We start from the raw sequence: 22,745 nt of genomic DNA on the forward strand, positions 1-22,745 counted from the left end.
GTTAAGGTAAAAAGCAGCGGATCCGTTCAGTAACATTCAATAACGATTTATTGAAGTCAACCTCAAGCAAAAAATAAAATAAAATAAAATAAAAATTAAAAAAATGAGTGGGGAATGTCATTTAAAAACTTGTTCAAATGAAGAAAAACAACCAAACAACAAAAACCCACCACATCGGAATTTCCAAAGTGTTTGTAAAATAATAATAATAATTAAAAAAAAAAGGCAACATCTCAGTAAATAGAATGTACAAAAATTATATGTTTCTACCATCACGGACATTCAGTAAGAAGCTAAAATATTACAGGCAGTCCTAGATACACTAACTAGTCGACGTAAGCTAACTATGTACAGGTAACCAAGCTTTACAGGCGTCACACTAGGCAAGAGAACATAGGCCGAACAACAAAACCCCCGAATATCGTATATCTCAAAGTCTATGCGGCAACATCAAGTCGTTAATACAGTAATGCCCAGCGGAACGGCCCCGAACGGAACACGACGGGCGCGGTGGCGAGCGCCGCGAGCGGCCTCCAAACTGCCCACGGCGGCTGCGGAACGGCTCGAGGGGCTCCGGTCAACAACAGCTCACGGGATCTGCAAAGGGTGTTACGGATAAACAACGCCCACGGAGATACCGACCACACGGGTCACCCTCGGAGCGCGGGGACACGCGGTGACGCGGGGGCCGGGCTGGGGACACGCGGACCCCTTGGGGATGAGGATCCCGTCGCCAGCCAGGGTCACCGCGTCAGGACAGCCGGCGTCACCACATCACGACAGTGACACCGCAACAGCTGCGGCCCAGCCAGGGAGCAGGAATCGCGGGTTTGTCACCCGGTCTGTCACCAACCCAGAGCAAGAACCGCCCCGAGGGGACCGGCGGGAAACGGAGCAGAGAATGGCTTCGGCAAAGTCACGCGCGCGTTCCCTTTTCGATTTCACATTAATTACAGCGATCGCTACGCAAAGCACAGTCGGAGCTGAGCTCCCCCTCTCCAGCCCCGCGCGGGGTAACAACCCCCTGAGCTCAGGAAACATCACCATCGCTAAACGCCTTTTTTTATCCTTTCTCCCTCTTTTTCTCCTCAGAACGACATCGTGAACACATCCAAAGCATAGGAGTGTATCCTAAGTGCAAATGTTTCTGCTACACAAAGGTAAATGGAAGGGGAAAGCTGCCGGAGAGGGGACAGCAGGGGGAGAGCAGGGGGACGAGGAGGGGACAGCAGGGGGACAGCATCACCCCGCTGCCACTCTCGCGCCACCGCATGGGACGGCACCTTTGCAAACTCCCGTTTGCCGCGGATTCGCCGCCCAGCGGGAGCACAAAGTGGCTCCGGGGGAGCCGAAGACGTTTCCGATGTAGCGCACAAAGAAAGTCGTGTATAAATAAAAGAAGCTGAATAAGGAACGGCAGAGCTTCAAGTACGTTAAACCCTGAATTCAACGAGGCAGAGGTTTCCATGGTAAAGTGACAACTTCGTACCAGCGCGGGACATCCCCCATTTCTGTCAAGTTTCAATATATACAGATTTTATGCTTACTGTTAATTACATCTAGTAATTGTGTCTTTCCCATTCCATCCCGAAATTAAGATACAAGAAGGGTTTTTTTAGAAGGCCCAAACCAAGCGTTCCAGCCCTATCGCTCCATCTGAACAGGTTCTCCAGGACCAGGGTGGTGACCAGAGAAGGTGATTTCGCACAGAATCGCCTTCACCGTTCTCCTTCCTGAGAAGGATCAACCTTTTTGTTGCAAGGAATCGCATTGTTGTTCTATTCAATTTGCGAAAACGTGGTTAAAACATGTACTCTAACATTTTGCGTATGTAACAAACCCCCTACAGTTACCAAGATACTTTGAAACGGGAATTTTCTTCTCTCAGCGCGTTAAGGTTTTCGAAAGATTCACCTTCTCCCCCATAGCGTGAAATCCAGCTCAGACTTCAGTTCAGAACTCGTACAAACTGAAAACCCAATCTCCTGTTTTCCCTTTCAGGTCCGGGCGCAGCCGTTGGCTGTTAGTGACCTATTTTGGTGGAAAAAGAGGAGCAGGTGGAAGAGTTTGCAAACAAAGACCCCAAGCGGCGGCACAGGAGCGGCAGCCTCGGGTCACGGCGGTTCACGCGTTTTCAGCCTCCTGTGAACGTTCCCGCGTCCTGCGACGTCTCGTCTGGCGATGGTGGGTCGGGGGGGTCCCGGCGCTGCCAAACCACGGCCGGCCGGCAGCGAGTCCCCGCGGATGGAGACGGGGCCGCGGGCGCGTGCGCTCCCTCGATCGCCGTTTGCAGCATTCACAATGCTCTGAACCATCCCAACGTGGTCAAGCCTAATAAATAATATAAAGTAAACGCACCGGGCCTTACAGACGCTGCAGGAAGAGCTGCGTTTGGAATTTCTGAAAAGGTTGAAGACCCCCAGTAAGATCTTAAAAAGAGACATTTATCACACAAAGTGTTAAGAAAAATAAAATCCTATTTGTAAATTTCTTTTGTAAAAAATACCAAAATATAGCACTGCTTTGAAGCAAGAGTAGTGTTTCGGCCGCCGCTGCGGGACGGACCGGGGGATGAAGTGCTGAGGTCGATCCCGGGCGCCCGCGGCGGCGCCCGCGACGCGAGCCACTGCGGGACGCTGTAGTGTAGGTTGGAGCTTCACCACTGCACACACACAACTCCCCGTGCGCTGTGTGAGGACCAGCAGGACACCGGCCCCGGGCCAGCCCTGCTCCAGAACCCCACAGGCGCCTCTCCAGCCTGTGTTCTTGAACCGAGACGTCGCCGTGTTCCTGCAGGCTGATGGAGGCCGTTCTCCAGAGACGCGGTTCTTAATTCTTAATTCAGAGGCTTATTGTAGCCAGATTACAGCAACCCTCGACGTGAATTCTTTTTGTTCAGGATTATTTCCAATAGCCATCAGCGAAAAGCCAGCTAACGCAGGACCGCAGTGAAAGGACGCTGCGAGCGCAGCGGGCGCACAGCGCTCTGTCGGTCTGGGGGACGGGGAGAGTTGCCACAGACTCACGCCAGCCCCGGAAACCAGCCCCCCCCGGCTCCTCGGCAAAGAAACAGAGGAGGTTTGCAGAGGAAAATCCGGCGCAGGAGCCGCCCCAGTCACTGCCGAAGCCGGAGCGAGGGCGCCCGTCCCTCTGCTGGCCCAGAGCGGTCAGACAGCGCTGCCTCCCGGGGCTGCAGCGGGGACGCGGCCCGGCACCCCGACACAAAATACCCTGTTCACTGACCAGTGCTGAGGTTTGTCTCCACCAACACTGAGGATCAAAGCCAGGAGATCTCAGCAAAAAAGCCTAAACACCCGATCAAAATCAACACACACAGGCTCAGAACCCTTAGGCGCTCCAACGTCCTTTGAAGCCGACAGGCACCCGAAGGCGGCAATAAAGAACCGCACCAATGTAATGCCTTGAAAGCAGCGCAGAGCTGCGGTGCCGAGCGCCCCGCGGCCGGGCCGGGCTCCCGCAGCCGGGCTGGGCTCCCGCAGCCGGGCCGGGCTCCCGCAGCCGGGCCGGGCTCCCGCAGCCGGGCTGGGCTCCTGCAGCCGGGCTGGGCTCCCGCAGCCGGGCTGGGCTCCCGCAGCCGGGCCGGGCTCCCGCAGCCGGGCTGGGCTCCTGCAGCCGGGCTGGGCTCCCGCAGCCGGGCTGGGCTCCCGCAGCCGGGCTGGGCTCCTGCAGCCGTACGGCTCTCCGGACCACGAGGGTTCTCCAAGGGAGGTGGCATAAAGGAACGACCACCGTGCAGCGAACTAAGCTCCTCCTGAACGTCCACCTCTCTGCAAACACCCATGAGCTCTCCAGAAGGAACCATGATTCGCTCCCTCCTCAAGCAACACTAGATCCCGTCTTACAAGCCCTCTCAAAAAGTTACACACCTGATTTCTCACAGGAAAAGCTTGACAATAATATTCGTAAGTTGACATGACATGTAACCTACCTTCCCCAAATGCCTCTAACAACAAGTACTGGAATGGAGGCGTTTTGGGGTCACACCTGCCTTTGTGGCACCTCAGTGTTACACAGCGCGGGGAGGTTTATTCTTTTGTAAACTAGACGAAAACGTTACGTTGGCTTTGCTATTTTGTTTTTAAAGACACGTTGACAGATCAAAACCAGGTCTTCAACACCCTTTAAAAATTAAATAAATAAATATGTTGCTATGCTTTGCTTTCTACACTCAAAGAGCATTATTTTAAACAGAATCTTCTTTTCACTGTCGAAAGGTCTACGTTTTGCTTTGAAGGCCAAGACGTTTCTGGTATCCAACAGTAAGAGCTGCTGTAGCACATTCAAGGGTAAAAGAAAGACCAAACAATGCAAACCAAACACGCTGCCTGTTTCTGCTTGCTAAGATTAAATGGTCCCGCTCCCAGTTCACACACGACGGCTCCGATGACAAGGACTGAATGTGGCGTAGCAGTCTCTTCAAGTCCATCGCCCGTTTGCCTCGTTTCTCCCCTCCCTTGTCCGTTCGTGACCAAACTCACTCCTTCGCCTCCTCCGCAGGGTTCTGTGGTTCCAATTTGCACTTGATCTTGCTCCAGAACTCGGGTGCCACGGGCGCCTGGGGGTCGTGCGCGGAGCAGCAGGGCCGGCCGTCCAGCGCCGAGGCCGCCAGCGCCCCCTTCTCGTGCTCTCTGCAGAAGGAGCGGGGGCAGAAGTCGCAGAGCGCGGCCGCGGGGCCGCCGCACACGGAGCACTGGTGCCACGGACATTCCCACTTTCCTGCGGGCGGGGGAAGAGACACGGGAAGCTCGAGTTAGCGCGTTTCGCGGACGGCACCGGCCCTCGAGCCTCACTGCGCGTTCAGGTGACCGCAAAGGAAGTTCAGACATAAGCTTGTATTTCAAACAAAGAGGAGGACATTTGGTCCGAGAAAGAGACGCAACAAGAACATTAACCATGACTCCAGCGCCTCTCTGGCCATGGGTTCTCACTTAGGAACACTGCCACCTGCTGTATTTCTAAGAACAGGCGGTATGATACAGCAGATGCTGCACTGACTGTCGATAAACACCGCGGCTCAGCCCAAAGGCTCCCGCAAGGACGGAAAGGCGAGCAGGGCGCCACGCGAGCGCTCTTACCGAAAGGTGGTTGAGTCAGGTTAAGGCATAGGAGGTGGTACGCTTTGGGACAGTCCTTCTTGTCGCACATGACCAGCTCTCCCCCGTCTCCGCACTGGAAACAGTTGTCCTCGTGCATCTGCTTCTGTTCTGCTTTGATTTTCCGTTTCTTCTGCTTTAATTTTGCATTCTTCATCTTCTCTTCGTTTGCAGTTGCAAATGCTGACTGGCAATGACAAAGATCACAGCACGCAGTCACTTTATAAACCCCTGGCATGAAAATTCATTTAATCGACTTCGGGTTATTATTTCCATGAACTAGGCTTAAATTAAATCCACTCCAAAAAGCTTGTAAGCTGTAAAAGCTAGAAATGGCCATTGCATATATTTGAATTAACTTCGCCCTGAACGCGACACCACTACAGTTCATACTGCACAATCTTTAGAGCCTTTCGAGGGTGGAAAGTGCTCCACAGACTGTCAAATAAGGTTACATAAAGCAGAGCCCCCCTGCCCTGCTCTCGCCTCCGTTTTCACCCCCGTACCTTGGGCCGCACTCCCAGGAAGCCGCTGCAGTTCTCTGCTCCGCAGTGACACTCGGTCCGGCCATTGCCCAGGCAATCCAGATTATAATTGAACGTTAACTCCATTCCTAACATTCCAAGAAAAACAACTCAGCAACACAGACACTGCGCAAAGACAGGCCTGTGGCAACGACATTTCATCAGCATGAAAGAACCCCGCCAGGTTAGGAACTGAGCCCTTTCTAGACCAAAGTATACACGTTTTTACCTGCAGGAATATCACAAAGAGCGAACAGTCCAACTCGAATGTCACCATTCACTGTCCATTTCTGTGTTTCACAGTTCGGATTACAACTATGGTTCATAAAGCGAGAGTAATTCCCCTTCGGGCCAGCATCTATTATCCGGTCCTTTCAATAAAAAGACAAAAGACGTATTTAGTGCTTACAAACAACAAAGGTCTCCTGCCAACAAGTGAGGACTAACGGCTAAGGCAGCAAAAAGCACACTTATTTCAAGTTAGTTAAAAGTGGTTGCGTTTTCCCTGCAGAGTTAGTTTTATGAAACAATGTCTGACTATATAAAATACATTGTACTTACCTTTGTTACAGTTAACATATAAAAATTGGTTACGCTGTTTTCATGCGCGCGTTTGATCCGCAGCCTGCACTCCTCTTCATCAATCAGCTCACCAACGTATTCGTTCACAAATTCACCCTGAAAAGTAAAGGAGAACAAAAGTAAGAGATCCATGTTTGTGGCTTCTTATGATGCTAAAGGAAGCAGCGTGGAACAAGCGTTCCCTGTAAGAACACACTCTGCCCATCACAAAAAGCACTGAGGTCTATTCCGCCAGCCCTCCAAGATGTTGTTGTTTTTAATGGCCCCGTTCAGGAGAACCCGCCATCCGGACGCGCTGTTCCCAGGCCGCAGGGAACGCACACGCGCTCCTTCCCTCCCGAGCTCACACGCCCACAGCCCCCAGCCCGCTGTTCTGCTGCCAGTGTCCTGGTTAAGAGGCTCCTGGTGAAACAGCTCAGCTGCCCCCACCTCGCTGCTTCCCCTGCAGAACTTTCAGCTTCTCAACACAAAGCATTCACTTGCTAGTGCTGAAATTTCCGTATGTGTTTGCTTGAAGTACAGAGTTGCAGCGTTTTCACACAAACCCACAGCGATGGCCACCACCACCCCTGTCCGGTGCAGTATCTACCTTCACACAAACCCACAGCGATGGCCACCACCACCCCTGTCCGGTGCAGTATCTACCTTCACACAAACCCACACCAATGGCCACCACCACCCCTGTCCGGTGCAGTATCTACCTTCTTAATGCTCCTCTTGGTGCGCAGCCCCCAGCCGCGCCGCTCGGTTTTGATGATCTCGGCGTCGGGGTAGAGCCGCTTGGTGAAGCACTGGTTCTGGCAGCGCTCCCCGGCCGGGCACACCTGCGGGTGACACTCGTACTGCAGCATCCTGTTGAGACACTCGGACTCCAGCCCGCAGGGGTTCTCGTCCGAGGGTTTGCAGTTACAGCGGGGGATCTCCGACAGGTCCGCCACCTGGATCTGAACCTTCCCGATCACCTTGTTGGACTGCGGGACAAAGCATAAGGGATAAATGAAGATGGCGCCGCACAAAGAACACAAACACAACGGCTCCGTCGACGGTCAATCACCAACCGGCATGATAAGGCAGGAAAATAACGATGACATTATCAAGTACCTCACTGGGATTTCTTCCAGCTGCAACTACAGACATGAAAGAGGCAACACCAAGCCCTGCGTGTCCAAAACTGCCACAGGGTCAGACTGGGCAGCTGCGGCAGCACCAGCAGTTGAGTTTCCAACCAATACTGAGTTCAGTGTTCACACAACTTACTAAGTCGTAAGAGCCGGCGTGTATCTAAGACACGCAACGGGAGCAACCAGCAAAGTCCTAGCTCAGGTAACTCTGTTCTTCAACCGTTAACTCTCCTTCACAAACGCTCTGCTAAAATAACCTTCTATGGCATTATAAGAGAGAACAAAAGATTCTTGAAAAGAACAGCAAAGTGATTTGAATTTCCTTAAGCTTGAATTGTTGCAAATACTGGTGTAAATAAGTAGCTGACCAATGCACAGAACAAAAACAGGAAAAGAAAGAAGCCAACTCACTTTAATGTGTTTGTACGGTGGAGGTTTCCTTGAATTCCTTTCAATTTCTAATGCCTCTTTGCTTTCCCTTTGTGCTTTCAGCTCCTGGAAGCGCTTTGCTGCTTCTTCAAGTGCTGTGCAAGGGAGTTCAAAACAGGAAGCAATTAGCATCGGCTGCTGTTAATCACATACATACATGTACACATTTAATTGTTTCATTTGTTTAAAAAGCTATGAATAGAACTCTATAAACAACAACACAAGGTAAAGATGAGTTATTGCAGTATATCATGAATCTATCATCAGGTAGGTAAGAAGATACTGAACAACGATCCCATGCAGCACAGCCCGAGCTCCATCTTAACATTTCCCAGTCCATGGAAGAACTGAACTTGCCCACAACAATACACAATGAGTAGGCACTTAAATAAACGTATTTGTAGCTGCGGTCAAGGGATCTAAACAATGCTTGCAATTTTACGTGAACACAGAACACTAGTCACATAATATTCCCATGCAGGTTAAGTGGTGATGGAGACACAAACACGTGGAATTTTTGTCATAAACCACTATAAACTTTGTTTGGTTTTACCTTTCTTGAAGGTCTTGTTAATACTAGTTTGCCCCTCAGCAAAGCTTTTATCTCCTTCAACATAAGGGAAAACTCTGCCCTGGTGTACCCAATAGTAGTCATGTGAACCAAAGAAAAATACTGGGAAGTCCCCGATATCATGTTTGAGGCCCTGTATGTTGAGAGGCACAGACCTGGGATTGCAGATCTCTGCTGGCCACCACCTGAAAGCAGGAAAAACACAGCACGTAAGTCCCTGGAGCTGGAGCCGCAAACTGCGAGTCTGGCTCCCTGGGCTGAGAAACAGGAGCCAGTTCTCCCTTCTCAGAGAAACAAACTCCCGTCCGCAGTCCAGGCTCCCTTGGCAACACCGGCAATGCACCGTGCAAAACGTGACAACAGCTCTCACTCCAGATGCTGGAAGGGCCTTGGAAGAACACACGTGGCACGAGAGCGGGCTTGTAAGATCCCCTATAAACGCCTGTAGGTGCCCAACAGCAACCACAGGCTAGGACACCTTGGGGCTGCGAGACAGTCCCTCATCTCCCTTATTGCTATTACGCTCTACAGAGCAACGTAAGCAAAATCAAGTATCCATCACTGCCTGGAAGAAGCAGGAGAACTGAACTGAAAGGTTGACCCCGATGTCTGACACAAACCAGATGAATTATTGTATTTCTAGTTCTTGTTTACAAAGACTGAGCTGCTCCGCGTTACCTTCCTGTAATTCCGTAGGACATCAAAAACATCCAAAGCATGAAAATCCCAAAGTAGCCGACTTGCCTGTAATTCCCAAGCTTCACCCAAACGATCTGCTTGTAACGCAGCTTCTTGCCAGCTTTACAGTCATTGCAATTCCAGCATCCCTCGGGCATGTCAATGCTGAGACACTCGGGGTGGAAGGACGCTGGGCAGGACTCGCAGCACAGCAGCTTCCCACCTTGGAACAAAGAAACCTGCTTGGTTTGTACAGCAAGGACTCGCGCAGCAGCCGCCCCCCTCCGCACGCCACCCACCCTGCGCTCCCGCAGCAGAAACCGCAGGAGAACCGGCCGGGGATCGGGTCAGACTCCACAATGTTGGTTCAAAAAGGCTGTGCAGTGCGATCAAGCTGTCACTGCCCTGCAGCGAGGACGCGCGGAAAAGCAGCCGGGTACTTTTTGCCCATGAGGTAAGTGTGCAGAAGGTCCCACAGAAGCGCCACAGAGCGGTGCTGCGGCCAAACATCCATCAACCCCACCCCGCACAAACCCCTTTTCAACCAACACTGCTGTGACCGAATCCCCCCGCAGCCAGTCAGGGTGCATCGCAAACCCGCAGCCTATAGGTCGAGCAATGCTTTTCTGCACCAAGGACGTTATAGAGGAATCATAACGTCTGTCTGTTCCACAAAAGGAACTTCACCGGCATGAGCACAGTGCGTGGCGCACAACGAGGCACCACCGGAGCTGGCCCCATCCCGAAAGTTCCTTTTGCGCCCCAAGGAAATCTCTGAGCAGCGCTCACCGTCCATTTCTGGAGCTCACGCTCATTGGGCCAAAGTTGTTTTGGCGGCTGGATTAGCTGTGGAGAGCCCAGCGCACCCCTGAGCCGCCCCAGCAGAGAAAGCGGCTCCACGGTAACGCTGGACACTTTACACATACTGTCATATTTTAATATGTATGTAAAATATGTATACTTCTTAAAGAGAAATATATATATTTTTTTTAATTAACAAGTTTTTGTGTCCCGGATGGAAAATCTGGGAGAGACTTGAGAAGATTTAAAGCAATTTTCAAGCACAATATCAAAAAGTGCTAAGAGCAACTTTCAAACACTACCAGAAAACCTTGTCCACCTATAGACTGACAATGTCACTGCACGAACAGATTGCTGCATGTCACACGCATTCCTCGAACACATCAGCTGCATGACCAGCGCTGTATTTCCTCTGCTAGAGACCGTCAAATGCAAACATGTGGATCTTCCAGAGCTCCCAAACCCATCATAAAATTTCCACTTCAAAAGCATTTTGTTGCAAAGGTTATTTCAGAGGAAATACAGACCCAGCGTGAATTACTGAAACGTTATCCAACACAGTAAAATGCCAAGAGATGCAAAACCAAACCAAACACACAACTTTCAGTGCTAAGCAAGAGAAATCCCCCCCCACTTTGCTCTCGGATGCAGCAGTGAGACATCGCTCAGGCCGAGGACAGGGCTCAAAATAATTGTTGTTTTCAGGAATCACAGGAACCACTGAAAGCCACCAACGTCCCAAACAAGCTCACGCTAGAATGGCTCACGGGGCAGCGCCCTCGGGAGATCAGATTTCTGTGGGAACAGGACACCATGTGGGCTGTGCCGGACCCCGTCCTGCCTCCCCGCGCTCCCGCTGCGCTGGGGGCCGCTGGGGCTGCACGGGGGGCCGGACTGACGGACACGTTCCCAGACAGAACCCGCTGCCCCGCTGGAGCCACCGCCCCCCAACGTCCCTTCTCCCTGCGGGAGCCCCCGAGCTCTGCAAACACAGCAGCCCCTCTTCCCCACCTGGAAAACCCAGTTCAGAGGCTGCTTTGCATCATCCTGCTCAGTCCTGAGCTACAGCATCAAGCTCTACTTGGCACCGCTCCACATCGCCGGGGACACAGCCTCCCCAGGGCTGCACTAGCCTGGCCAGACACGCACCGATCCCACCTCTCCGAGGAGAATTTAGAGACTGTAATTATTTTAAGCCCTTTTGTAATAAAAACAATTGCCAGCAACATGGACACACGCTCACAATAACCAATGAGTGAAGTTTACTGAGAAGCAGTAAATGGTGCTTGACAAGCAGACATTTCTTGTTTGATTTAGAGAGAGAGAAACAACAGAAAAAGCAAAAGTAAATTAAAGAGAAAGAAACTATTTTGGTTACCTTTCTCACATTTCTTTTTGGAAGCTGACGAAGGAGGAGGAATCATAGGTAATTTCATCAACTCAGCACGATTTGATTCATTCAGTAGGTAGTGGGACTTATAGGCATATGAACTGAACAGGGGGTCTGAATGGTCCTGCACTACCAGCCCTATACGAAACAAACAGAAAGAGATGAGTTGCAATGAAACTACCCATGATTCCATAAAGGAGAAAATAAAATAAACCAAATGAACATCTCTAATGCATTTACGTGTGAATGAAAACAAAAGAAAATGAAGGAAAAGAAAGGTCTGACAGAGTTTCCTTGCTAAGAAAGAGGTTATGTGTTTGAGAGGCTAAATCAAATGTAACCAGACAAACCTATGAGGAATAAGCTGCTTGTAAGTGGAATTGCAATTGTGCTTTTACTCTTAATCTGCATTTACAGGAAAGCACGAGAAAAGCAACCAGTGGTGTATGTGTGCGACCCGCGCTCCCTCCCCACTGCGCCAAGAGCTGCTGACGGGAGCTGGGGACAAGGCCGGGCACAAACCCACCGCGCAGCCGGGGCGCCCGCCGGCCCACCTACCGCTACGATCTTACAGAGGAAAGGGCTCTGCCTGCAGAACCGAGTTGGGAAAGGAACTAATGGGGGGACAGTGATTCGGTAGGAACGACAAAGTCCTGCCCCACACGGCGCTTTCAAGCAAAGCTCCGCCAGCCCTGCCCTCCCACACTGCCGAACTGATCACCGCGGGGCAGCCAGTGCAGCCCAGCCGAGACCCGCGGCTCCCGCCGCCAGCGTCTGCCCACCGACCCGCGGGAGCAGAGCGGCTCCGGCCCGCAGCGCCGCTCCCGAGGCCACCACCGAGTGCCGGTGGGACACGGGCAGAGCCGAGCACTGCTACCAGCTACAGCTCCGTCAGGAACCCTTCTCACACACAGATGCCCCAGTATTTCCATCGCATTCCGGCCCATGTGGTGCTCCGGGCGCTCCTGTCCTCCCGTCTGTCCCCCGCTGACACACCACGGACAGGACTCACAGCAGCCCAGCCGGGTTTGCTAAACCCAACCCTGCCCAGCCAGGTTTGCTAGACCTGACCCTGCCCAGCCAGGTTTGCTAGACCTGACCCTGCCCAGCCAGGTTTGCTAGACCTGACCCTGCCCAGCCGGGTTTGCTAAACCTGACCCTGCCCAGCCCCTCATCGGGGCAGCAACGGGACCAGAGTCCAGCTGCGCCCATAGAAATAAGCCCCACAACCACTGTCTAGAGAACAAGCACGTAACTGCTGTAAAACAGAGAGGATCCAGTCAGCGGGAGCGGTTTGGAACACGTCCGGCTCTCATAACTAAGACCCAGCGAACACAGAGGAGGAGATTCAGAGGTGATGTGTATCGCCAGAAGAAAACACAGACGTCTGGGGTTCCACCTCTGCTGAAGCCAGATGCACGTTCAAACACAATTACTAATAAACGTCAAATGGCAAAAAAAGCATGAACATTTTCTAGAGCACGTTTTCCTACGACCTTGCCAAGGGACGTTTCTCATCTGCCGTTCAAACCATGGAAGATCCAGAGGAACTCCTCTGTCCTAAACCCGTGTCTGATCCTGGTACCACACTGACTGGACAACTGGGACAGAAACCAGAACACCAAAGTGCTGAAAATGTTATGGAACTGCTCTACAAACCACTGAAATTGTTTGTAATGGTTCTCCTACGTTACTTGGAAATGAGGAAAGGGGAAGAGAGGCAGAACGGAAGTTATCCTGGCACCATCTTTCCCGTTCGAAGCTCTTTAATTAGCGCTCTGCTCTTCCGAGTTCAAGGCAACCTTTCCCAATCTAAACCTCCAACTGAATGAACACAAGTGAAAACAAATCACTTCAGGATTTATCTCATTTTCACTTCCTTATCAGTGATTTCAAAGCTGCTGAAAAGAACAGATCCAGCACAAGCTTCTGAAATGCTGTTTAAGACACACATCGTTATTCAAACGCCTCGGTCACTTTGATTAATCTGAACAGTGACATTTTTGCTTTGTGTGACTAAAGCAACTGATGCACTAGAACTCCTGAACCTGCGGTGCGGCAGAGCACCCGTGACTTGAGAGCCATAAAGTGACAAGTGGGAAAAGGAAACAAAGGGAAAACAAACAAACAAACACAAAACTTTGGCATATGGAAAATCCCAGCATGACCCTTGTTTGTGTGGTATTGTAAATGCCTCTCTTCCAGAGTCCTCAAATGTGATGGTAGTTATAAATCAGAACGACTTTTTATAGCTGAGGAGTAAATCCTACCTTTTAGCCTTAAAAACGTGAACAGTTTGAAGTGTGCGAGGCAGTACCAGCTCAGCACCCCGTCGGGCTGCCAGGGCCGGCACGGGGGGCTCAGCACCCGCTCTCTCTGCTGGCAGCACCAGCAGCTCTTGCCAGCGCCCATCGCTGTGCCTGGATACCAGACACTGCCCACCAGAACAGCGACTGAACTCCCAGCAGAACTGCTGACCAGAGGAACAAAACCCATCTCAGGCAGCATTTAAACCCTGGAGAGCCCTAGGGGAGATTTTCTTCACAAAATACCTGATTTTATCACTAAACTGCACAAGCGACCACAGAACTATAAAACCAGGGAAAAACCAAGCGTGCTCACCTCTTGCACAAACGAAACAAAAGCCTACATTTACAGCTGATGAGGAGTGACTCCTTTTGGAATGGTTACTACAGATGAGGATGTGGGATGACACGAACAAGCTCCCCGCCGCGATGCAGCCGTCTCCGGAGTGGAAGGCAACGGGACACCGCAGACACCTCACCATGCGACCTGCGTGACAGACAGACGCGCCGTCACCCGGAGCAGCGCGCGGCACAGACGCCACCCCGGCCGCGAGGCTGGGACCCGCTCCAGAGACTGGATTTCAATAAACAGGCTACATCTTCACATAAAAAAAGGTTTCACAAAAGTTAAATCTTTCACTTTAGAACTCTGTTAAGAAAAAACGTACGTTTTCAATCATTCTACAGTCTACGTGTCATTTTAAATGGATTCTTTTTTCCTTGAAAAATAATTGTTCTAAACGCTGCTACCAACTGTCTTGCACAAACCACATCCCTTGGCCTTGCGCTCCCAACCCTTGGCCCCATTAAACCTGCAATGAAAGGCGACTCGGGGGTCGTGGATCCATGCACACCCAGTGGTCTCAGGCTGCTGTTCTCCCACCCACCGCAGATTTAATTTAACGACCCCATTAAGAAGGAAACCCTCGTTCCCTGCTGCTCGCTGCGTTTCAGAGGGTGCAGTTCTATTCACTGTTGCTGCGATTTGAGCTCCCCACCCCGTCCCACCTTTGCTTGCTTTGTGGATGTCCTTGTCCATGGAGCAGGCGGTGCAGCAGTGCTGCGGGCAGCGGAAGCCCCGCGACTCGAACAGGGCCGTGGCGAACTTGCGAACACAGGCCTCGTGGTAGAACTTGCCACACGTGCTGACGGAGCAGCGCTTCACATCTTTGCCAGGGAGTTTGCAGGAAAAGCACGTGTGTTCTCCTGGTGAAAGAGGGAATAAGGAAACCCAACTGTAACGCCAATTCTTTGAGGCACGGACCTTAAAGAGATTCTGACGCAGGAACTTTCTGGGTGGAAAAGGAGAATCACACTGCAGAGGTTAAAAAAAGCAATGGAGTAACTCAAACCCACCCCCAAAACCTGGGAACGTCCCAGCTCAGTGTGTTCTGACCCAAACCCGGCTCCTCGGGTCCCTCCCCAGCTTTCGGAGCCCGAACGCACTCACCGTTTTTACACTCGGCGCAGATGAACTTCTCATCGGGCAGCGACTTCAGGCCCAGGCACTCGGGGTGGAAGACGCCGCAGCACTCGCCCTCGCAGGACACCAGGGACTCGCCGGAGCTCTCGCAGATCTAAACACACAGGGTGTCAGAGAACGGGCACCGGACACGCCGCAGCGCCAGCGGCCACGGGGGAGAACGAGGAACAGCATCTGCTGACATCTGCAGAACTGTGGCAGACCCGAGTCTCTGAACTAAAATAATCCATTTTCTCCCCAAAATACTGGAAAATTCTCTTTCTGCCCTATCCTGAAAGACCATCTGAAATCTATGGATGGAGCAGATAATGGCATCTCATTTTTCTACTTATGCTAGCAGGTATGGATTAGATGCCACTTTCTGGCATGCAGGAGGGCTGATGAATCATTGCCAGAGCATCTGAATTTTACATGAGACACCGAATGGTTAAAACAAAGTAGTGTAATCTGAAGAGTCTGCCAGCTCAGAGTAACAGGAACGATACGGCTTCAGCATTTAATTCTGTACAGTCCCACCACTTACCTGACAAACCGTGTCCTTTTTGTTGGTTCCGGCTCCTCTCCTGGACAAGCTGGAGTCCACCGACTGCACGTCGGAGGCATCGGCATCGGCAGCAGCCGACGGGCTGTCCGAGCGCTTCCCAAAGCTGGCCTGCAAAGGGGAAAGGGCCAAGGCACTCAGACCAGACACTCCGAAAGGCCAATCGCGTTCGAAACAATGCTTTAGTCACCACCGTTCAAAGATCACTGTGTCAAGAGACACAAAGGTCCTCGAAAGCTGCTGAACTTCATGACACTTGAAGGATTTTTCACCCCTACATGCAAAACACCATCAAGAGATCTATTTTGCTTTTTCCAGATCCCTCTCAATTTTACACCAAATACGGCGGCATCTCCCAATTCCCAATGAATCTAACAACTTCCACAAAGCAAATCGAGTCACTGATCTAAACCCAGGTTTTGCCAGAAAAAGAGGTAGGAAAATTTGTAAAGAAAGGTCATACATTTTTTTATATCAATGGAGAGGAACAGAAAGAAGAAGACGAGGCTTTATTTTTTAGACAAAGACAGGAAACTGGTAGAAAAGACAGTGTTCACACAGCAATACACAACTGACAGCCTGTTGTACTGACGATTAAACAATAGGCCTTTACCTGTACATCGTTGAGTCCTCTGGAGTCGGAGTCGGACGTGTCTCTGTAAGCTGAGCTCGTCAGCTCCACGTCAGTTGAGGCACGACTCCTTTTCTTCAAAGGCTTACAGGAGTCCGAAATTTCGCTGGCACCTTAACGCAACATACTACCATTAGTTTTAATATATGTTCTCAACTGTTTTGCTTAAAAACAACAAAGGAAAAAGGAATATGAGAGCTTAAACCTGCACTTTATTTGCTAGACTCAACTTCAGGTTTGCAACTCTGACACTAGTTTAATCTCCCTGAAATGCTTATTAACCAAAAACCACCTCGGCAAGGCCTCTGGAGGAAGTTCTGAGCATGCTGCCCTGGTGGAGGAAGCTCCTGAGCTGCGTGTAGCAGAGGAGACGACCCCTCAGCACTCAGCTTTGGAACGTGCCCCAGCAAAGGCTTTTTTCTCATTAGGAGTGTGCAGAGGGACGCGCACGATGTGCTCACAGCACATCACCCAACACTCTGCAACCAGCACCGCGCGAACCAACAAGAACAAAACCCACAACACCCTCGCAAAAGCAATCAAGATCAGCATCTATCACGTTCATCACCAGAAAGCATCAGGACCTTTCTGGAAGGAAAACCTGACGTGACGAGCCAGGAACTTCTAAATGAAGCTTATTTTTGGTGTAACTCACCTTTCTGCAATCCTGTCTTCACCGCTGTCAGGGGCACCGTCTCGACCTGTTTGAATAGGAAAACCCACAGTTAAAAGCAGAGGAAGCCTCTCCCTAGTACCAAAAGCAAGCATTTCAGGTGAGCGCTCCGCACCCGCCGAGCCGCGGGCCGTCCCCCGCGCAGCCTGTCCCGGGCTCGGCGCCCGCGGCCCGCGCTGCGCCCGGCGCCCCCGCGGCCCCTCCTGGCGCCCGCGGCCGAGCGGCTGCCGGGCGGCTCCCCGCGCGCCGCCAGACCCGCCGCCCCGGCCGTGGCCGCAGCAGCTGCCGGGCCCGTCCGGGCAGGGCCCTGCAAGGCGCGGGCTGCGCTGCTGGGTCGGCACGGCCGGGGCACACGGCAAACACCGGGCACGGCCCGGCAAACGCCGCCCCAGGCTCCGGCCCACAGCGGGGGCCAGTTTGGAAACCGCTCTGCCAGACCCCACGGACACCTGGGAACGGCGGCTGCTCGGGAATGGCAGAGGAAGCTGCTGCCTAAAATCCTGCTTTTAAGGTTAAGAATTACAAGTTATTTCTTTACAATGCGGTTACATATGCATGTAGGAACACATTTAGTAAATATTTAAGGATTATTCTATAATTTTTTTAAAAAATATTTTATTTTGTTGTACAATAGGTAAAAACATACAATAGAAGGATTTGTATAGGATACATTTTGTAATACAAATATAAAATCTAAACAATCACTTTATTTCTCCACTAGTCACTGTAACAGTAGCATTAACATTTTGTTTTTCCCATTAATTGTACTCGTTCCAGTTATAATTTTATACCAAGTTGATGCAGACTAATTTGGGAATCAGTTGCAAGAAAACTTGACCTGGGGTAACAAATATTGTTGCATAATTGTAAGAAGTTAGTAAGATTTCTTTTTTAATATAACTTAATACATTCAAGGTTATGCACACTACAGTGCACGTGTTTAACTTTCAGTCATATACTTTTCCTGAGAAAAGCACTTTAACGTTCATGGTCTCAGTTAGCTCGGTAATATACCCGCGAAGCCAACCGGGACCCATGAAGTTCCTATTGTTGGTTCTTATACCTTTGTTAAATTAAGAATCATTTACAAACACAAAGTAGCTCATTCGCAAAGCGGGAGGCAGGCAGCCCCCGCAGGGCGGGAGGCACCGGGCGGGCAACTCACACCCAACACTGAAGCTGCTTTAACATGTCACCGAGAACCTGAGCGCTCGAGCATCCTCCTGCTCCACACGGACGCGAACGCCGCGGCACCAGAACAAAACCACGGAGAAAACCGCAACCGGGCTCACTTCCCGCCTCTGACGTGAATGAAGTGCAAAGGGCAAATAATAAATTAAAATACAAGAGATAAAAACACTTTCCCCATCCCATATGAACCTTTAGCCTGACCGTCCCGGTTAGAACTCTCCCTGGTAAACGCTGCACTATGGAACATCGATGGGAAACTCTCGGGGATCGAGTAGGGCGGCCCCTGAAGGGGAAAAATCAACCATGCAAGGACAAGAACCAACAACTTTGACAAACTTGTTAAGAAGTGTATTCGGTTTCCAACATTAACGTCCATCCACTGAACTTTCCTACTGGTTTCCACGCAGAATTTGTAATAATTTTGTAAAGCAACAACATTTGTCGTCTGTCATCCAGATTAAAGGAACGCCCTGTACATGTTAGATCTACTGAAGGAAGAAAGGACGTGTATCCCAGGAGATCTGCGTCGCTGACGTCTGCCAACGCAAAGCTCTGACTTTTCATCCTTAAATTAAATCATTCTTAAAGTCCATTTGCAAGAGCGGTCAGATTAATCAGTCTAACTCCATTCGAAAAACAAAACCTCAACACAAACCAGCGGCTAAATCAAGAGCAAGAGGAAGGAACCTGGTGGCAATTCCATCAAACAGAAACTAGTGAAACAAGATCATTTGGTGAGAACAGAAATGTCGGGTGAACGAGGCGGGTTCGTGAGCGGTCGCGCAGCACCGAGCTCCGTTCTGCAGCGCCCAGCACCGAGCCGGTGCCGGCGGCAGCGTCGCGGCAGCGGGACCGGCAGGGACACCAGACAGTCCAACACGGAACCCGGGGAAATGGAGAAAATGAAAGGCACCAATATAAGCCACAACATTTATGAACACGATATATTTTAACTCTCTACATGGAGGAAGCCAACCTGCTCCTTTTTGATCTTCTTCTTTGGCACAGCTTCGGTGGATTTCTCAGACTCTGAGCGGGTTCGAATCGATCTTCTCTGCTGCTTCTTTTCTACAGAACCTGAAGAAGGAAAAAGGTTTCCGTTACACGATTCCTTCTTTTCTGGGGTACAGCAAGATGTTCAACACCAAACCAACAGATCAATAACAAAACCAAGACTTTTTCCTCTTCTGCGTGTTTTATTTCTGAATTCAGTTGCGAGCTCTTTGCAACTGGTGCTGCGGTTGCAGAAAAACGTGCTCTGGTTGCACGGCCGGAGAGATCGGCCTCAGGACCAGACCCAGTCACAGAGCGGAACAGGGAGCTGGAAACCAGCCCAGCGCAAATGGGTTTTCGTAACAGCTCAAGCAGAGTCTTCACTCTGGTTAATGTTTAACCGAACAGTCTGTATCTTTGGTGTTTATGGGAAGGTACCCACCACCAACTCCTTCAACTACAACAAGCTCGACATTTCAGACACAAAACGCAGCCGCAGGTTCTCAGCGCGGCCGCCGCTCTGCGGGGAGCAGCCCCCGCTCCAGCCGGCCCACACGACCCGGCAGATCCGCGCTGCGCCAAACCCGACCCCACTGAGCGCCCCGGAGCTGAGCAACAGCTCCGTGCAGACGCAACCAGGACCGTGATGTGCTGTTGTAATTAATGAAAGCGAACACCAAGCTTCTGGAAACACCACCACGGAAAATACACTCAGGTTAATGAAGGTTATGGTGACATTCCAAGAGATGAAGTGGGAGCTACTGCTTTTTGACAACTAAGGTTCTGGAGACCTTTCTATGCTGCAGCAGCTCCAGAAAGGGCACACCGAGAAACACGGACGCAGGCCTGCCTACAAACTAGACAAGTACAGAAACCGAAGCACGTTTGTGGAGGACGCTGATCCCAGCTGTGCCGACCACTGACTGCTCGTAAAGGGAAACAACCGGACGGACAGTTAAAGCGGAACTGACACTTGGCAACACTACGAGATCTTTTTCTCAAGAAGGAAAGAGGGACTTTAGCACGTCCACTGCAATGTCTTCCACTTCTGTTTCAATACCATGAGCATTTCTACGTCCTGCCGTGAGAGATAATCGAGGTGTTCTGCTGCAACCTACAACTTAGTTTTACATACCCGATGTAAAAGTACATTTGAGACTATACCAAGGACATGATCACAAACACAGCAACAGACATGCAGCAGTTAATGGATTTCACATGGTCTGCACAAAACCTGCGGCTGAAAAACAGAAGTCACTATAGGGACTGGAGGAACTCGAAAAGCGCTTAGTTTAGGATGACTCAAAACTGTCTCTTTTCAGGAACCTCCATCCTTTCACCAAAGGAAAAGCTCAGCCGAGGATTCTGCGGCTCTGCCTACCTGTGGATCCGGTTGTTTCAGGAGAGGACACGTTTTGCACCGCTGCCTTTTCATTTCTCTGATTTGATGAAGAGTTAAGTTTGTCTTGTCCTTTGACGCTTATTTCTGTTTTGTTACCAACTCCCTTCAAAAGAAAAAGAAGATTCTCTTAACCTACTGCTGCACGTGCTGCGAACAGGCCTATCGCTCTGCTCCTGCGTCTCGCAGCACCACGGACACAGCGAGCTCCCTCTGCCCAGCCGCGTCCTCGCAGAGCTCTCCACCCCCTGCCTCCCCTTGACACGAGCGAGAAACAAAACCCCAGTGACTTTTCTAACCGTCACCTTCTCTCTAATGCTTAGGATGAAATAAATACCCTCCAGGGAGAGAGGCAGAGAAATAGCCCTAAACCTGTTCCTTGCACTGCCTGTGAGAAGCTGCTGTGCACCTGGAGGCAGAGCTCACTGCCAAAGTCTGTTACACAAGATGGAGCGAGTACCTGTTCATGCGTTATTGACAGTTCTGTCATCTTACCCGTTTCCTACAAACCCATTGATTTTGAGATCCAGAGAATTTCTGGATTGCTTCAACTAGGAAGCTGGGAGTGAAGAGCTTTAATACTCTGGCTGCGTTACAAGCAAAAGCGTGTCCGTGTGCAGGGAGCTGCTCTGCCACCAGGCAAACGTTAGTGACACAGACTGCGGGGGCACTGCAGTTACAAGTTCAGTGCACTGCAAGACTCTGTTCTCACACCTGCGTTTCGGTCCTTTCACTGGAGCAATTCAGTCTAACGCATTTTGTGACACCCTGCTGGCCACACGCTCGCTGGGAAAACCCCTGAACAGGAGTCGCTACACCAAGTACGTACCTTAGTGGAATAAACAAACTGATCGATGAGTTTTCCATCCCCGGCAGCATTCTGAAGGGCAAAAACCTGTTCAATTTTAACAACCGGAGACATGTTACATTTCTGAAGATCCAGGTTGTGCATGGTTATTGAAGCTGGCAAGGACTTCCGAGCTGCAGCTGTTTTCCAGGCGATTTTCACGGGAGGCGGCTCCTCCTCCTCCGCGCTCGACGGCCTCCGCTGGCTCTGCCTGCGCGCCTCGGCGCTGGGGGGCGACGCCGCGCCCGCGCTGCCGGGCTCCGGCGGGGCGCTCGGCGCCGGCTTGGGCCGCCGGCTCTTCTTGGTCTCCGCTTTAGAAGCCGCAGTCTTTTTGGCTTTTGACAAAACCTCCTCTGGCTCTTTGTCTATATAAATGAAGGTGTACTGTTCTATCCTTTCTTCCCGAGTCATTTTCAACGCTTTCTCAGCATGAGCAATACCAATGTCCCACTGAGCACGCTCTCTTTGTGGCCTTGGTTTGCGAATCTTAAGGAACAAAGACAAGCAGCTAATTACACTGAAGATTTTGCCACGTACAGCACTTAAAATGCAACCCTGAGGTTCTTTGAATCTCTCAGGCAGCAGATTTAAGTTTGCTCTCCATTTACAGGGCATTTTTGAGAGGTGGGCAGTGAATCCCCTGATCAGAGTACAAACAGGATTATACGACCATCACGATTAAAAGCGTCTGCCCCGAGTTACATATCAGCACAGACAAGCAGAGGCTTGTGTGTCTCATTCTGTTATGAGACACAGAATTAATCCTAGTTTAAATCCTCTTTACTCTCCTATAAACGCTCTTTTCCTTCCACCTCAATATTTTGATCAGCATAGATACTGACTGCAGGAGTCCCTTTACCCAGTAAGGAATTCCTGTAGCTAACACTTCCTTTCCAATAAAACAACAGAACAGAACACAGCCACTAGTATCAGGGCTGGAAGAGTGCCTTTTAAAAACTGTATTTCCAAAAGCAGGTTAGCAGCGAACACACAGGCACCATCTGTATTCAACACTCTAATCCAGATGTGAATCTCTCCAATGCCCTGACTCCCATCAGGAGGAACCAACAACGTGAGCTCAGCCTTTTCACACGAAAGGCACAAGAGTAGAGAAACACTCCCGGTATCTTTACAAGAAGCACTTTTACCAGTGAAATGCAGACCCCCTTTCCAGGGCAAAGTACTGCAGTGCCTCCCAGGCGCCCCACGGCAGCTCCGCTCACACGGGCGCTGTGGATACCCCTCCAGGCAATCAGTGCCCGCCATACCTTCTGCTTCTCAGAGTGGTTGCTGGCTTGCTTAGCAGCCTCAGCCAGTAACTGCTCGTACTGTTTGTGTCCCTTGTACTCCCGAACCCGCTTCTCGTGCACCCACGCCCGCTCCGGCTGGTTGCTGAAAAACTGAACGTGGTATTCACGGGCACCTGCAAGTGAAAAGTTCTGGTCAGCAGTTTTATCGGCAACACTCGGCT

The 22,745-nt window shown here is 50.9% G+C and overlaps 1 protein-coding gene across 6 annotated transcripts in view; it reads right to left on the reverse strand.

The window, feature by feature from the left end:
• Positions 1 to 30: 30 nt before the first annotated feature.
• Positions 31 to 22,745, reverse strand: part of NSD3 (nuclear receptor binding SET domain protein 3) — a 34,578-nt gene continuing 11,863 nt past the window's right edge. For 2 of the 6 annotated variants that reach the window (XM_082072657.1, XM_082072656.1), the window contains exons 5-24: positions 22,543 to 22,697; positions 21,257 to 21,760; positions 20,410 to 20,533; positions 19,012 to 19,112; positions 16,827 to 16,872; positions 16,154 to 16,284; positions 15,523 to 15,651; positions 14,967 to 15,093; positions 14,525 to 14,722; positions 13,833 to 14,003; positions 11,199 to 11,348; positions 9,086 to 9,242; positions 8,324 to 8,526; positions 7,753 to 7,865; positions 6,922 to 7,191; positions 6,200 to 6,316; positions 5,868 to 6,009; positions 5,621 to 5,727; positions 5,097 to 5,301; positions 31 to 4,737 (exon numbers count right to left, since the gene is read on the reverse strand). In XM_082072657.1, the coding sequence (XP_081928783.1) occupies positions 4,496 to 4,737; positions 5,097 to 5,301; positions 5,621 to 5,727; positions 5,868 to 6,009; positions 6,200 to 6,316; positions 6,922 to 7,191; positions 7,753 to 7,865; positions 8,324 to 8,526; positions 9,086 to 9,242; positions 11,199 to 11,348; positions 13,833 to 14,003; positions 14,525 to 14,722; positions 14,967 to 15,093; positions 15,523 to 15,651; positions 16,154 to 16,284; positions 16,827 to 16,872; positions 19,012 to 19,112; positions 20,410 to 20,533; positions 21,257 to 21,760; positions 22,543 to 22,697 (3,392 nt within the window). In that variant the 3' untranslated portion in view covers positions 31 to 4,495. Of the gene's footprint in view, positions 4,738 to 5,096; positions 5,302 to 5,620; positions 5,728 to 5,867; positions 6,010 to 6,199; positions 6,317 to 6,921; positions 7,192 to 7,752; positions 7,866 to 8,323; positions 8,527 to 9,085; positions 9,243 to 11,198; positions 11,349 to 13,832; positions 14,004 to 14,524; positions 14,723 to 14,966; positions 15,094 to 15,522; positions 15,652 to 16,153; positions 16,299 to 16,826; positions 16,873 to 19,011; positions 19,113 to 20,409; positions 20,534 to 21,256; positions 21,761 to 22,542; positions 22,698 to 22,745 lie in introns of those variants that run through there. The other 4 variants (XM_082072658.1, XM_082072659.1, XR_014186039.1 and 1 more) reach the window with 4 other exon arrangements.

Source organism: Streptopelia decaocto (genome assembly GCF_964273445.1).
Source record: "Streptopelia decaocto genome assembly, chromosome: 25".
Classification (NCBI taxonomy): Eukaryota; Metazoa; Chordata; class Aves; order Columbiformes; family Columbidae; genus Streptopelia; species Streptopelia decaocto.